Source organism: Desmodus rotundus, chromosome 2 (assembly GCF_022682495.2).
Source record: "Desmodus rotundus isolate HL8 chromosome 2, HLdesRot8A.1, whole genome shotgun sequence".
NCBI classification, from domain to species: domain Eukaryota; kingdom Metazoa; phylum Chordata; class Mammalia; order Chiroptera; family Phyllostomidae; genus Desmodus; species Desmodus rotundus.
The window spans coordinates 8364637-8381428 of record NC_071388.1 but is presented as its reverse complement, the minus strand read 5'-3'; the positions used below and the strand labels follow the sequence as shown (position 1 = coordinate 8381428).

The following is a 16792-nucleotide window of genomic DNA, read 5'->3' as shown; positions in this document are numbered from 1 at the left end:
CTTCTGAATGGGTTCTTGTCTTCTCTCTGTGGCCCTATGCCCATGGGGACTTTCACCGGGGAGGGACCTGGGAGATAACTGAGCTGGGGCTGGCCCTTCTGAAGCCCTCAGGGTCAGATGCAGGGCACAGGCAGGAAAGGGCAGGGCGGAGTCTCTCAGGGTTGGGACCTGTGGCTGCTCAGTAGAAAGCCCAGCTGGAGTGGAGTGAGATGGAGCTGGACTCCTGGCCTAGTTCCACCACCCCCTGGGCAGGGGACTCTGCTGGTTTCCTGGGGCTGTGGTCATAAACTGCCACCGACTGGGTGACTTAAAACAGAAATTTGTTCCCTCATGGTTCTGAACAACAGAAGTCTCAAATCAAGGTGTCAGCAGGGCCCACTCTCTCTGGGCCTCTGGGCCTCTGGGCGGGGGAGGGTCCTTCCTGCCTCTTCTAGCTTCTGGGGGCTCTGGGTGGTCCTCGGCTTGTGGCTGCATCACTGGATCCCTGTCTCTGTCTTCACATGGCCTCCTCCCTGTGTCTCTGAGTCCTTTCCACACAAAAACACCAGTCATTGGATTTAGGGCCCACCCTACTCCAGTACGACCTCATTTTAACCAGTTATATCTGCAAAGATCCTATTTCCAGGTAGGGCCCTTTTCTGAGGCTGTGGGTAGACATGAATTTTAAGGGACACTATTCAACCCAGGGCAGTGGCCTTGGACAGACATAACACCCTTCCAAGCCTCAGTCTCTCCATTTGTGAAATGGGCAATGAGACCCACTCTGGGGGGAGAAGTGAAGAGGAAGCGAAGCACCAGGCCAGCTCTGAGGCATGTGGCCGACACACCGCGCCATGACAAGAACCATGTTGTCTTTTCAGAGGCAGGAGATTCAAGACACAAACTTTGAGGTCACCTTCATAAAGGAGACTAACCCCCAGAGACAGAGGGAAAGTTCACAATCATCCAGCATATATGACCCCCGGACTCGACAAGGCAGCCTCCCAGTGGAATCTGAGAGTCATGGACCTGGGTTCATACATGTCTGAGGATGGGGCACACAGCCACCTGTGCAGGGGCAGGAGGGGTCTTCCCACCAGGGCTGTGGCCTCTGAGTTTCAGAGTTAGCAGATTACAATACCCAGAGGCACTAGGAACAACAGGGAGTTTCCAGGAAAATAGGCTACACTTTTCCAGGGACAAGAGCTTCGCCATTTTGCAGAGAAAGAAAAGTGACTCAGGGAGTTGAGGCGACTGGAGTAAGGCACACCACTAACCAGAGACGTAGGAGCAATTTACATCTTCGAAGGTCAAGTCCAGAATTCTTCCCGCTAATGCCAGCCAGAGCCTCAGTCTCCGGACCTGGCTGGTGTTTGGGGAAAAGGGAATTTTGTTGAGTCTCAGAGTGAGTCTGAATAATCTTTCCCCAAAATGCCAAGGAGAGAGGACTAAGCTCAAACCTAAAAATTAAATCAGCGAGGACTTGTGTTTTATACACAGTGCTGACATGGTTAGGAGAGATGCCCAAGGTGGGCATGGGGCTGGGAGCTGGCCCTGTCTCTCTGCGTGCGTACCAGCCTGCAATCCCTGTCATCACACAGCCATGCAATGTTCCCACCCGAGACAGTTTCCCCTGAAGCTGGAATATGGCAAGTGTTTGGAAAATCACTTTGAAATCAGTGCCAGAGAGACCACTGCTGGTTCTCTGTTTGCTTACCTTAGAAGGGCACCGGGCTCATTAGGGAGGATCTAGTGAAGTTGTTTGGCTTTGAGGCTGTATCAAAGAAGTTGCTTGGCAAGGGAGTGGTGGGGATCGATGTGGCCTGGGCAAGGGTGGGTGCACCCCTGAGCTCGGCCCAACTAGCTGCCTGAACGTCGCTGTGTTAAGGAACAACCCCGGACACAAAAGGGTCACGTTCTATTAACCGGGCCCTGTGGGTGCAACCGGCCGGGGCTGCCTACCTGCTAAGAGAGCTGCCTCCGTGGCGAATATCGTGGCGAATTCCTGGATGACATCTGCAGGTCCCTCACTCACGAAGAAGCCAAGGTAGCTGATGGAAGAATGGAGAACCAGGGGGACCACCGAGGGGAAGGAGCCCAGCACCCGGTCTCCAGCTCTCTTTAGAGCCTCATACAGGCATTCCACCTTCTGGTCTTCACACTGAGGGAAAAGACAGCCGTGTGCTTTCACAGTGCTTGTTACAAGGTCCCCCTGTTAACCTAAAATACAAGGCCTTTCAAAGTGAGAGGCAATGAGCACTTATGTGAGATCAAAGAAAAGAATAGCTACTGGGGAAGCACTGATTCAGACAGAAGCCCAATGCTGCTCCGATTTGGAGACAAAGGTCAGGGGCTCTGATGAGAAAGGCAGGGGGAACAAGTCCATCCAGAGAAGGAAGGCATCGCTCCTGGTGCAGGTAACATACCTTAACCATGTTAATTCTAAATAATTAAAAACACTTAGCTGGTAGTCAGCACATCTGTTCTCTTGTTATCCTTGCAAACAGTTCTTTGGGGCACATGGTAGCTGAGGCGCAGCCAAAGGTGATCTGGCCCTGTTCTAACATTCCGGGACTTGAGGCATCCCATACGCGGGGCAGTTCCTCCGGGGTGGCAGCTCCCGCTCCATTTGAAAGTGGTTCATTTATTATTTTTAAACATGTATTAATGTAATTAATGAAAGTATGCAGCCTAGTGAGCCTCTTTTCTGTTCACAGCGCTGTAACTGTAACACAATTTATCTGGTTCTTGTGTTTGGGGTTATGGATTTGTTCTATGCCTGACGGGGTCTTGGCTCCCAGCTCCCCATCTTTCTGGGAGCAGCGAATGCAGGTGAGGCTCTGGAGCCCAGTCCCCTTCCCCCTCCATGCACAGGTGCCAGGCCTTCGAGGCTTGCCCTGCCCGTCCTGTCTTCTCCTTTATCCATCACGGGTGTTTCTCCCACAGAAATCTCCAACACCTCTCAGTCTGGAGACTGCCTCCAGCAGGACCGAGCGCCAGCACAGACTCTGACCCTGTGTCCTTGCTGCCCCTGCATGTCTGTCCGAACACCCCTCCTAGTGCCACGGTGCCACTCCCCACCCCAACGCGGCAGGCGCTCCCCATCAGTCACCCGGAGAGGCTTGTCTAAACAGCTCGGCCTGGTCTTCTGGCCAAGATGGAGGCGTAGGTAGACACACTGTGCCTCCTCGCACAACCAAAAGAAGGACAACAACAATTTAAAAACAAAAAACAACCAGAACTGACAGAAAATCAAACTGTATGGATATCTGACAACCAAGGAGATAAAGAAGACACTTTCACCCAGACAGGTAGGAGGGGCGGCGACGGGCAGCCAGGGTGGAGAGGACTCTTGGCAAGGCCGAGGCTGGAGGACTCAGTGAGGTGGCGGATTGTGGAGGATTGTGGAACGGGGCAGGCCAGGCTTCAGCTGGCAAACCCCACAGCACCACATTTGCGCATAGATAAACTGGGAGGAATGGCAGGGGAGTGAAGCTGACCGTGCAACCCAGGGCTCCAGCTCGGGGAAATAAAGCCTCAAACCTCTGACTGAAAACACCTGTGGGGGTTGAGGCGGCAGTGGGAGAAACTCCCAGCCTCACAGGAGAGCTCATTGGAGACCCATAGGGACCTAGAGTGTGCACAAGCCCGCCCACTCGGGAATCAGCACTGGAGGGGTCCAGTTTGCTTGTGGGTAGCAGAGGGAGTGACTGAAATCTGGCGGAGAGCAGAGCAGGTGCCATTGCTCCCTCTCGGCCCCTCCCCCACGTACAGTGTCACAGCGCAGCAACCAGCATTACCCCGCCCCAGTGAACACCTAAGGCTCCGCCCCTTTACGTAACAGGCACCAAGACAAAAAAAATGGCCCAAATGAAACAACAGATCAAAGCCCCAGAAAAAATACAACTAAGCAACGAAGAGGTAACCAACCTATCAGATGCACAGTTCAAAACACTGGTAATCAGGAGGCTCACAGAATTGGTTGAATTTGGTCGCAAATAAGACGAAAAAATGAAGGCTATGCTAAGAGAAACAAAGCAAAATATACAGGGAACCAATAGTGATGGGAAGGAAACTGGGACTCAAATCAACGGTGTGGACCAGAAGGAAGAAAGAAACATTCAACCAGAAAAGAATGAAGAAACAAGAATTCAAAAAAATGAGGAGAGGCTTAGGAACCTCCAGGACATCTTTAAACATTCCAACATCTGAATTATAGGGGTACCAGAAGGAGAAGAGGAAGAGCAAAAAATTGAAAACTTATTTGAACAAATAATGAAGGAGAACTTCCTTAATCTGGCAAAGGAAGTAGACTTCCAGGAAGTCCAGGAAGCTCAGAGAGTCCCAAAGAAGCTGGACCCAAGGAGGAACACACCAAGGCACATCATAATTACACTACCCAAGATTAAAAATAAGGAGAGAATCTTAGAAGCAGCAAGGCAAAAGGACACAGTTACCTACAAAGGAGTTCCCATAAGACTGTCAGCTGATTTCTCAAAAGAAACCTTACAGGCAAGAAGAGGCTGGAAAGAAGTATTTGAAGTCATGAAAGGCAAGGACCTACATCCAAGATTACTGTATCCAGCAAAGCTATCATTTAGAATGGAAGGGCAGATAAACTGCTTCTCAGATAAGGTCAAGTTAAAGGAGTTCATCATCACCAAACCCTTATTATATGAAATGTTAAAGGGATTTATCTAAGAAAAAGAAGATAAAAAACATGAATAGTAAAAATGACAGCAAACTCACAGTTATTAACAACCACACCTAAAACAAAAACAAAAGCAAACTAAGCAAACAACTAGAACAGGAACAGAACCACAGAAATGGAGATCACATGGAGGGTTATCAACAGGGGAGTGGGAGGGGGAGAAAGGGGGAAAGGTACAGAGAATAAGTAGCATAAATGGTAGGTAGAAAATAGACAGGGGGAGGGTGAGAATAGTATAGGAAATGTAGAAGCCAAATAACGTATAAGTATGACCCATGGACATGAACTATAGGGGGGGAATGTGGGAGGGAGGGGGGTGGGAGGGATGGAGTGGATTGAAGGGGGGGGAATGGGACAACTGTAATAGCATAATCGATAAATAAATTTTAAAAAAAGTAAAAAAAAATAAACAGCTCGGCCTGACCTGGATGGAGCCCACAGAGCTGGCTGACATCAGGGATGGGCAGGGTGTGTCCTCTCCAGGTTTTTCTGATGGAACCACAGAGGAAGTGGTGTTGTCCCTCCCTCCCTCCCTCATTCTCGCACCTCCTTCTCCTTCTGTTTCGAGCAGCCCAGGCCCTTCTCACCTTCCCAGGCCCCCGTGGAGCTGTCTGTGTGACCATTTTCTAAGTCAGGGCTAGTCCCTTAGGCGGGGACCAAGTCCTGCCTCTGTGACTGGCCCAAACCCACCCATTCCTCTGTTTCAGGCCCTGTGCTAATCTCTAGGAGTGGCTTTATCCAAGGTACTCATTCTGGTGAGGGATACAGTGATGCCCAGGACACATTTTCATACAATGGGGCAAGTGCCACTTGGAGACATAAACAAAGGAAGGTGGGAGCACAAAGAGCTAAAATTCCTTCTGTCTGAGAAGCTGGGCAAGACTTAAAAAAGGGAGGGGATAAATGAATTGGGTTCTGAAGGATGAATAGGAGTTGACCAGATAAAGGAGGAAAATAAAGGACATCTCACATAAAGAAGTCAGCTAACACTACAATTGTGGCCCACCCCCATCAAAATAAACCAAATGGCCGCCCTCGATTTTGTCCCATCACTGCCTGGTTTTCGCAGAAAATGACTTCCGCTGCTGGGTTCATGGGCATTAAAGGCGCGTTGGGGATGGCTCACCGTGAAGAAGTCGCAGAGTGTTATGTGAGGGAAGACCTCATGCGCGCGGTTCTTCGTGCACTGGCGCTTGCTCTCTCTCCAGAACTCTTGAAGCTTTTCCAGTAGGGACCCCGTGGGACAGAGGAAGAGGGCATACTCCTGGGGGATGGGGTCATCTAGAGAAGGGTCATTGCGATGACAGCGCAGCCTGCAACAGAGAACAGGCCACTGTCACCTGGTGTCGTGACAAAGAGACCCTTTCCCCTGGAGGCTGGCCACGCAAAGAAATGGGTCGTGCTGAGCACCGGAGGCACACGCACCGCGCACATGGCTCCCGTGCCCCTCACAGTGAGATGCACTGGACCTGGCGCCCTCTGTGGCTGCTTGGGCCCCAGGCCCCCGGCTCGTCCGATTCCAGGGTCAAAGGCCAAGAAAATGCCAGGAAGGTGATGGTGAAACTCAGAATCTGGTCTTCAAACGACCTCTGTGGTGCAGCCAGCCCCTTAGTGTTGAACATTTTGTGGAAAAAATTTCACATTTTAATTTTACCTCACACTTCAAATTAAATGTAAAAATCAAAACCACAGCGAATGAGACAAAATTTAGGGGACTGTCACATTTTCTTTCAACTCAGAAAAAGTTATTTCAGGTACGAGGGAAAACAATAGGCAACCCACAGTTCAAGAGCATTCTCTTTAAGAATAAACACGAGAATGAAAACAACCATTTTTCTCATGCGTCAAATGAAGGGAGAACGTTACACTCTATCGTGTCACGGGTGTGGTGAGGTTCAGGGGTGAGTTCACAAAATCCCCACCTGCAGCGATCGGCCAGTACGTGTCAAAGCTTTAAAATACCCGGACCATTTGAACTACTAATTCCACTCCAGAAACTGAACCCCAGGAAAAAACAAAAAGTATAAAAGAAAACTGCGTGTGTAAAATGTTTATTGTAGAGTTGTTCGTAATAGGAAAGAAGGAAAAGCTAGGGGAATGACAATACATTTACTTATCTGTTCGTCAGAAAGTGTGGTTTTGAAGACTTGCTAATGTCTCAGGAAAGCGCTCTCGTGATAACACTAAGTTTAGAGCACAATACACATCCACTCAGGAAAACATCAGTTACATGCAAATACATCCCCTTAATAATAATAAAAAATACCGATAGAGGCACCCTTCCCCCTTGCCCTGACTCACCCCTTCTAGAGGCAACCTCAATGGTTAAGCTGTTTTGTTTTCCTCTAGACATTTAAGTAATAAATTCATAGACAGCACTTGTGTGTATTTTATATGAATATAAGCAATTGTTCAAATTATTCTGCTACTTGCATTTTTAAAGATTTTATTTATTTTTAGAGAGAGGGGAACGGAGGGAGAAAGAGAGAGAGAGAAACATCCACTACTTGCCTCTTGTATGCCCTGACCAGGGACGAAACCCGCAGCCCAAGCAGGTGCCCTGACCGGGAATCAAACTGGTAACCTTTCCCTTTGCAGGTGATGCTCAACCAACTGAGCCACACCGGTCAGGGCAGTAACTTGCATTTTTTTACTCAACAATGTTTTCCTGATTCCCCCTTGTTAATAAATATACACGTAGTTAAGCAGGAAATTTCTCGGGCTGTATAACATCCCACCATGGACATAGGTAGGTGACCTTTGGTACATTCACTCCACTGGTGTGCACTTAAGTTGTTTCTTTTTTAACACTGTAATTAGGGTTTTTGCACATGTGTTTTCGATCCCTTTGAATTTCTCCGGAGGATGTCCTTAGACTTGGACCTGCCTGTCTGGGTGGCTACACCCAATTTCAGTGTTGATACACACACCCCCCAGATTGCAACTGGGAAAGTAAGAGACCGCCCTTCCCCTCCCCCTCACCAACACTGGACGGTGACTGTTGTTTTTAATGGTATCTTAATTTGCACCTCCCTGAGTTTGAGTGCGGTTGGGCCCACTCTACACAGAGACTAGCTGATCCTACTTTCTCCCAGCTCCTTGGTGGGACTTCCTGGCTGAGGGACCAACCAGGGCCCTCAGAGCAGTGGGTCCTGCTGGTCCCGTGGGTCCTGTTCCAATGTGGCAGCTGCCTAGAGCTAGCCCAGCCGGGTGTTTCTCTCCCTCCCTGGGAGGGGCCACATGCCTGGCCCCAGGCCCAGAGTTTCTGGAGGAGGAAGGGCGTTCCCACGGGGGATGTGCTGGGCACTCCGAGGCCCACGGTCAGTGCCTGCTATCCTGCCCTGTGAGGGGCACCCCAGCCTGGTGGGACCCAGCTTTCATTGTTCGAGTTTCACGAGGGCTGTCTCGGGCAGCGTGAGAGGGGACTTCCCGCCTCGAGGCAGAAGGATGGCATCATGGCACATTCAGGCAGGACTGGGTTTCAGAGAGTGGGGTGCCCTCTCCAGATCCCCAGATAAGACAACCGGGGCCCAGAGCTGTGGGCGTTGTGCGGAGTCTCAGAGCCGGGGGTGGTGGCACAGCCTGGAGCCAGAGCTCCTGACCCCGCCCCCAGGCACATGGCACCCCTTGAATTGCAACGTGCCATTTGATGCCTTAGGGGACATTTATGACTGACCCCAGTAAACTGTGTCCCCATCTGAGGCAGCCCGAGAGAGTGGCAGCCTCTATTTTATACCAAAGGGCTCTTCCCTTCGTTCCACAAACCATGCGGACTTTTTTCTTCTTGGACAGCCACATTTGGATTACATCAGATTTTTAAGTACAGGAAACCTTGTTTGAGGTTCTCGTTCTTTTGTTTTTTACTTCAAACTGGGGCTGTTTATTCCTTTCCCTCGGAGCTGGGTGGGCGGCCCTGCCCTGTCTGGACCGTACTGAGCGACTTGCAGGGTCCCCCTGCAGAGTCCCGCCATTCCCACACTGTCGGGTGTGTGAAGACAGCCACACTCACCACTCGGCTGCCTCTTTCGCCGACTTTCTCCCAGTGGCTGCCAACGCCTTCAGCCTACAGGACAGCAGAACACAAGCAGCATTCAGAACCCTCTCTTCCATTTTGGGGAAAGGGTGAGAGGCAGGGGCAGCCCTGCCTCACATCGGGCCTGCAGGTGGCCCCCCCCCCCCCCCCCCACCGAGGACGAGCTGGACGGCTTACTTCCCAGCTGGATGCATAGCCCAGGCCTCTGTCCTCTGAATGGCTACTGTGGTTTTGGAAAATGCAGACCTGCTCATGTTCCTTCCAGGGCTCCCACCTCCAATCCTTGGCCTGGAGTCCAAGGGCTCACGCCCTGAGGTCCGCCCATGCCTGCAGTCCCATCCCCCCACCATGCCCCAGGCACCCTGCACCAGGGCCAGGTGGACCCACTCTCTGATCCTGCAGTTGATTGTGCAGGGCCCTAGCCCTAGCTTGCACCTGTTTCCCTGCCAAATGTGGCCCTGAGCCAACATGCCCATGGTTCTTCCAGGAGAGCCCCCTCCTCCAGGAAGCCCTCCCCAAACTACCCAGCAGGGTGGACGTGCAGCCCCTCTATTTCCCCACCTTGTACAAGGTCACCACACTTATCATCTCAATGAGCTCATGTCCATTTGCCTCTACTACCAGCCTGTCGGTCCCTGAGGCCCAACTGTGTCTCACTTAGCATTGTAACCAGGACGTACGCACAAAAGTTGAATTGAACTGAACCGGACCAAATTGAACAGCAAGGAGTAAGGCTGAGGGAATTCGTTCAGGGGTTCAGCCCGCAGTAGCTGAGGGCGATGAGGAGCCTGGGAGGCTGCGGCCCGGTGCTGCTCTGTGGATGTGCCCCCTGGAGAGGTTCCCGCAGAGAGGCCTTGGCGCGGAGCCTTACTTGGGGTGCTTCAGACTAATGAGAAGCTTAACATGTTTCCTACCCCCAACGTGTTTAAATTAGAAGGTATTTTGAGCATGCGTTTATGCTACAGGTCAGAAAGCATGGGCTTTACAGGTGCTTCAGAGAGTGGGGTTCAGGTCTTGCCCTGCCTCCTCCTGCCCTTTCTGGCCTCAGTGTCCCCACCCACACTCAGGACAGGGTCGGGTGCACGGCACGTGCTCTGCTCACGCTGGCTTCCCTTCTCCATTTCACAGGCCCTGGGTTTATTTTGACCCTGAGGACTAAGCCCTATCTGGGTTGCAGAAGAAAGGGCTCTAGCTTCAACATCATTCCCCCCAGTTTGGCTGGGATTTGGTTATAATGTTTAAGGAAAGTTTGCCCCCCCTCCCAAGTCCAGGGTTACCCAAGGGGGCTTCTGACATGCATCTGAGGGGACCCACTCCAAGAAATCGGTTTCCTACGGAAGTGGTAACCCCGGGTCGGTATCCTAGCCCATGGCTTTGGGGTGTCTTCTCTCTCTCCGAAGAGGGGGTAACTCCTAAGGTTAAAGTTTTCTGCGTGTGGACTTTCTCCATGGGCAAATGGGGTTGTGCTAACCCAGTGGTTTCCAAACCATTTCGTTTCATGACCGGACATTCAAGAGATTTTTCATAGGGACGAATTAATGCTTTCCGGCACCATTTGAAGACATTCTCGTCTCACTGAATTAGGGACTCATTGGGCCTTTCAAATCAGAGTTTGAAGTGTCCCCTCAGAGTCACTGAGTTGCCTTACAAAGAGGGTACAAGTAGGCCGCCAGCTCCTCCAAACCCTGAGAGATAGGGTGCTGTGGTAACACCTCTAATTCCCACAAACCAGGCCCCCCACCATCCAGCCAGCAGAGTTTGTCCCGCTCATTTCATTTATAAAAAGCAGAAAAGGGCCTGACTAGAGAGTTTCTCGCCCTGCCACGGGCGTCCCTTCGACAGGAAGTAGGCGCTCTGAGCTGCCTGCTGTTCTGTGGTAGGGACCACGGAAGGGCCAGGCTGGGAGGCAGGGGCAGGCGCCCGTCGGGCAGTACTCACGCGGTGTGTGCCGGGAAGCCCATCCCCAGAAGGGGGTCCAGGAGCGAGGCGGCGCTGCGGCCCTTGAGCTTGTTGTTGACCTTTGCGTAGACCTGCGTCTCTCCGGCTGCCATCTCTTCCTGCCTGCACCCTGAACTGAGCAGATGAAGCCAGAGAGGGAGAGGCTGAGGCTGCGAAGAAAAACCTCAAGACTTTTTTTGATCTCTCTGACAAAAGCCAATATCCTGTTTGCACGGGGTATTGGTTTTCAGAATTCTCTTTGCAGGATGCTGGGGAGCTGCATCCATCAACCTGGGTTCCACAGTGGGGTTCCAGTTCCGGAGGTCCCTGTGTAGACCCAGCCTGGGCTTTGTCTTGGGGCTGCATTGGGAGCAAGTCTGCATGGGACGGGGGAGGGGCAAGGGAGTGGGAGCGGGGGCAGGGTCCTCTGCTGGGGCCCACTGACGGCAGGATACCTGTACACCCTGGACCTTAGTCTCCTTACGTGCACACCAGATATTACACTGCTCACTCTAAAATTTTTGGGTTTTTTTAGCTATTCGTTGACTTCTTTTTTTTTTTTATTTTAAAAATCCCTAAGTTTACAAAAGTTTTTATGCGGAAGCTTGCTGGAATGTGTGTGTGTGGCTCAGCGAATTTTCATAAAGTGAGCATATGCTCCCCCAGGACCAGCAGTAAACACCCGTCCTCTACCAGGAGAGCTCTGGCTCCCTTCCCCCAGGGCCCCGGAGATGTCTGGAGACATTTTTGATTGTCCCAGTGAGGAGGGGGTGTTTGTTACTGGCATCTAGCAGTTGAGGAGGCCAGGGGTGCTGCAATGCAGAGGAGAGCAAAGAAGGGTCCAGCCCAACATACCAAGAGTGTCAAGGCTGAGTAACTAACTCACTCCAGAACTTTACCAGGACTTCCGAGGCTGCCCCGCCCCCTGTCCCCACCCAGCCTCCCAGTAATCTCTCCCTCCCCTAAAAAGGTAACCACTCTACTAACTTGTACATCAACTGAGCCTATTTTTGAATCTTATACAAACACAACTGCACAGCGTGTACTCTTTCGTGTCTGCTTTCTTTTGTGTGTGCAGTTAAGCCCTGTGATTACTGTGTGTGGCCATAGTTAGAGCACTGCATTGCTGGGCAGTGTTCTGCAAGGTGAAGGCACCACAGCTTATTTCTCTGTCTATGTCGTGTGTGTGGTTGTCAGTGGTTTTGCTGCGAGGTCATTGTTATACACGCCTGTCAGTGCCCAGTGTGCCTTTCTCTTAGGTTGTCTCTCCAGGGGTGAGATCCAGGGCTCGTAGGCTACGTGCACACTGCATAGAAACTGCCAGACGGCTTACAAAGCAGCTGTTCATTTGCCCTCCCACCAGCCATGGGTGAACATTCGGCTGCCCTACGTCCTTGTCCACACTTGATACTGTCAGCCTGTTCAGTTTTAGCCAATCTGTGGGTGTGCAGTGGTATGACACTGTGGTTCTAATCTGTATTTCCCTAAATGGCAGGGACACAGAGCGCCATGAGACAGGCTATTGGCCACTTAAATAACCCCTTTGGGGAAGATCCTGTTCAAATCTTTGGCCTTGTAAAAAATGGATACTTTGGTTTTTATTATTAATTTGTGGGAACTCCAAGTATAAATCTTTAGTTGAATGCATTTAGTGATAATAACTTCATCCAGGTTGTGATCTGCTTTTTTAATTTCTGAATGTCTTTGGGTGAAACAAATGTTCTCAGTTTGAATGAAAATTAATTTATCAATCTTTTTTTATGGTTAGAATTTCTGTATCCTGTAGAAGAAATCACTGTTAATCCCACACTGATGAAGACGGATGGTCTCCCATGTTTTCCTCTGTTAGCTTTACCACTTTTATTGTTCCCGTTTATCTCTACGATCCATTTGAATTAACTCTCTGTATAGGGTGAGGCAGGGGTAAGGTTCCTGTGTTTCCCCACAGCTTCATCCATTGCGAAGACCATCACCTGCCCAATGAATCACAGTAGAATGTTTACTGTAATTCAGGCGACTATATATACAGGGCAGGTTTACAGTGTGAGTACGTGAAACACAGAGTTTATTCTTGTGTTATTATTAATTATGGTATTATTTCCCATATGAACAAGTACAAACCTACTTTTGTCCCACCCTGTATATTAGACTGTTTCTGACTTCCTTATGTTCTCTTGTTTGACTTGTTTATTTTTGTGTCCACGCTACACTGCTTTAATTACTGTAGGGCTAAGCCCTCTGATTTCGTTTTCTTCAAGGTTGTCTCAGCTCCTCTGGGCCCCTTGCATTTTCGTATCCACATGAAAATCATGTTGCTGTAGTGTGCTGTTGGAGAGTGCACAAAGATTCATGTATGTAGTCAAGGGCTGCTCTACAAAGGGGTCAAGGTAATTCAGTAGAGGAAAGGTTAATATTTTTAACAAATGGTGCTGGGAAACTCCATACTAATATGGGAAAAGTGTGAACCTCAACCCTTACTTCACGTCATGCACAAAAACTAACTCAAAATGTGTGGCAGACCTAAATGTTAAAACTTCTAAGAGAAAAACTTTTTGCTATGTTGGGGTTTGCAAAGCTTTCTTAGGATGTTAAAAGCATAAATCATTAAAAAATTTTAATCGGATTTGATCAAATTTCTACTCTTTAAAAGACAGCGCCCCCCCAAAACAATGCAGCCACAGACTGGGAGAAAGTATCATTATATATACACCTGAAAAAGGACTTGTATCCAGCATATTCAGAATATAATACAACATAATGTATATATGTATTTATTGTGTGTATATGTGTTCTTATAGTCAATAATAAAAAAATCCAGTTTAAAAATGAGCAAAAGATCTAAATGGACACTTGACGAAAGAAGATGCATGAATGGCTAATGAGGATGTGGAAAGATTTCAACATTATTAGTCATCAGGAAAATGTGAATCCAAACCACAATGTGGTGCCACAACACACTTGCTAGAAGAGCTAAAATTGAAATCTGACGATACCAAGTGTTGACAAGGCTGTGGAATAGTGGGAACACTCATACATTGTTGGTGGAAATGCCAAATTGTCCAGCAAGTTTGGAAAATGTTTTGATAGTTTTTTTTGAAGTTAAACATACATTTTCTATATGACCAATTCATTCTTATCTGCTTACCAAGGAGAAATGAAGATGTATGCCCATACAAAGACTTTTACGTGAATGTCCATGGTGATGTTATTCACAGTAGAGCCAAACTGGAAAGAAGCCAAATATTCATTAAATGGTGAACAGATACTTAAATTATGCATTTTCAATCAATGGTTAACACTCATCAGTAAAAAGAAGCACGCTGCTGATTCATGCAAAAACATGAGTGAATTTAAAAGAATACTATGTTAACTAAAAGGAGCCAGATACAAGATTATATATACCATATAATCTTATTGAAATTAAATTCTACAAAAGGTAAAAACTAATTTATATAAACAGAAGGGAGATATGGTGGCCCAAGGCCAGGGTCTGAGAGAGTTTTGGGGGCTGACGGACATGTTCCATAACCTGATTTGGTGGGGACTATGTGGGTGCATAGATCTTTGCGTCTGGTTGAACTGATGGGTGTGTTTTACAGAGTGAAAATTAGACCTCAGTAAAATTGATTTGAAAAAAGGGAAAGGAAAGAAATATGGGGACAATAAAAAGCAGTATGCTAATTTTCACACACACAAAAAAAGGTCTGCTGGGATTTTATTTGGGATTATGTTGAATCCATAGATCAAATGAACAATTCTGAGTCAGTCCATGAACATGGTGTATCTTTCCATTTCATTTCTCTTAAAAATGTTTTGGAGTCGCCAGTGTCTTGTACTTCTGTCGCTAAGTTTACTCCTGTGTGTTTATTCCTGCTTTGGATGCTCTCGTGTAAAAATATTTTCTATTTCCATTTGTTTGTTGCCAATGCATAGAAACACAGTTAATTTTTATGTGTCAATGGCCATATAATAATCTGGCTCAGATCACTTATTAATTCTAATATTTGGTAGATTCTTGCATTTTCTATGTATACAATTATGTAATCTTCAAACAATGACATTTTTCCCTCCCTTTGTAATATTTATAAACTTCATTTTCTCTTCTTGCCATGTTGTTCTGGCAAAGATCTCCAGTGCAATGTTGAAATAAAAGTGCCTTTTTTGGTAGCTACCCTCCAACAGATTAAGGAGATTCCTTTTCACTCCTAGTTTGTTGAGGTGTTTTCAAAGATTCATTAGGGGACATTGAATTTTATCTAATGCTTTTTCTACATCTATCGAGATGATCACATTGGCTTCCTTCTTTATTCAGTGAATGAGGCAAGTAAGGCACAGCAGTTGAGTTTTGAATGTCAAATCCACCTTGTTCTCTTAAGATAAAACCTGCTTGGTCATCATGTGTTGCCCTCATCATGTGTTGCTGGATTCAATTTGCCAATAGTTGGTTAAAAATCTTTGCATTGATGTTTGTGAATTAGCTTGGCCTGTTGGTTTCCTTTCTTGTAAATTCCATGTCAGGTTTTACTGTCAATAGAGTGAAATTTTAAACATATATAATTTGCAGGGGCATCAAAAATGACCCAATACCTGAGAGTCATCTAACAACTACTACAAGACCTATACACAGAACTGTAGGCAATAGAATTGGAAGACAATAAAGACGACCTGACAGTTCTATGCCAGGAAATTTGACAACTTAGATAAAATGGTCAAATTCTTTGGAAAACAACTTAGCAGATACAGGAAGAACATTGCTATATCTGTTATATAAATTAAATTCATAATTTAAAACATCCAAAGAAAGCTCCAGGGCCAGATCACTTCACTGGTAAATCCTTTCAAACATTTTAGAAAGAAATCATACCAATCTTACAAAAACTCAGAGAATTGGGAAATACTTCCCAACTCATTTGTGAGGGGCCAAAATAATTCTGACCCGTAGGGTGACCTACCTGCTGAGAGGGCTCCTGGGATGGGGACTTGCCGTGGGGACACCAGGAAAGTCACAGAAAAATCAGATGAGCCTGATGGAATGGATTTGTGGGTGACCGTTCCAGGGGCTCCTTTGTGGAGGTGGAAGTTTAAGCGCCCTCACGGGTCCCCATCCTGCTTCCTGCTGCTAAACTAGCTCCACCTTTGACCTCACCTGACACTCATCCCAACCTGTGAACAAATGTTGACACATGTCCATGTGACCTCGTGATGGCTTTTGGTCTTCTGCATATTACAAAGTATTGTTAGTCCCCCTTGGTTTAGGGTCACCTAGAGAGTGGACACGGAGCCTCGGCACACACTCCGGCACACGTGTCAGACACTGGGAGAGCGCCTACCGCTCACGTAAAAGCAACGAAAGGCACGGTGCTAAGTTTTCTGTCCCTGTCTTTGAGGCAGACGTTCGTTCAGGGAACAGAGAGCAGTTAGGGAAGACATGAAGAAGGGTTATGAGTTGAAGGATAATCCGTATCAAATCCAAGAGACACAGAAAGGTGCCTGGGCAGGTGCTGAAGCCCGGAAAACGAGACTGAATTTAAACCATGACTGGCTGACTCTGTCTTTTTGGCTGTCATTGCCACCGGCAAATCCCGCCTAATCTACCTCGGAAACAATCCCCAATCCAGCCCTCATCTTCATCTGCACCACTAGCAACTCTGGCCAAGTCATGGCCGAGGTGGCGGAGGTTTTCAGCAGCCTCCTCTTAACTCTGTGCATCCGTCCCCAGTCTCCCATCCCCGGCTCCTGCACTCACTGCACATGCGCAGATGCAGTCTTTGCCTAGCTCCGCGGCTCCGTGTGTTTCCACCGCACAAAAACCAACTGGAGCCCTTCCTTCCAGGGACCTGGGCCCTCCGCGGTCTGCCCATTGGTCTCTCCAGGCACAGGGTCTTTCTCACCCCAGCCATCTTCTCAGAGTCTTCAGTGTTGATGGTCCTGTGCTTGGAACAACCTCCCCTCTCAGCTTACAAGGCCTCCAATGCCGAGGCCTTGCAAGAAACGTCACTTTGTCTAGAGGCCTGCCTCCACTACCCTGTCCCACCCCTCAATAGCCTGTCCCAGCCTCATCCCTTCCTAGCGTCTGTCACCACCGGAGACCACAGGTGAATGCTTTGATCCCTCTGCCACCTGCCTTGAGT

The 16792-nt window shown here is 48.4% G+C and overlaps 1 protein-coding gene across 1 annotated transcript in view; it reads right to left on the bottom strand.

Annotated features, from left to right (window-relative positions):
• UBASH3A (ubiquitin associated and SH3 domain containing A) overlaps nucleotides 1-13880 on the bottom strand; it is a 41302-nt gene extending 27422 nt beyond the window's left edge. The window contains exons 1-5 of the mRNA XM_024559887.3: nucleotides 13807-13880; nucleotides 10662-10796; nucleotides 8700-8753; nucleotides 5817-6003; nucleotides 1942-2140 (exon numbers count right to left, since the gene is read on the bottom strand). Coding sequence (XP_024415655.3) covers nucleotides 1942-2140; nucleotides 5817-6003; nucleotides 8700-8753; nucleotides 10662-10796; nucleotides 13807-13859 — 628 coding nt within the window. The 5' untranslated portion in view covers nucleotides 13860-13880. The remainder of the gene's footprint in view (nucleotides 1-1941; nucleotides 2141-5816; nucleotides 6004-8699; nucleotides 8754-10661; nucleotides 10797-13806) is intronic.
• Nucleotides 13881-16792: the final 2912 nt, after the last annotated feature.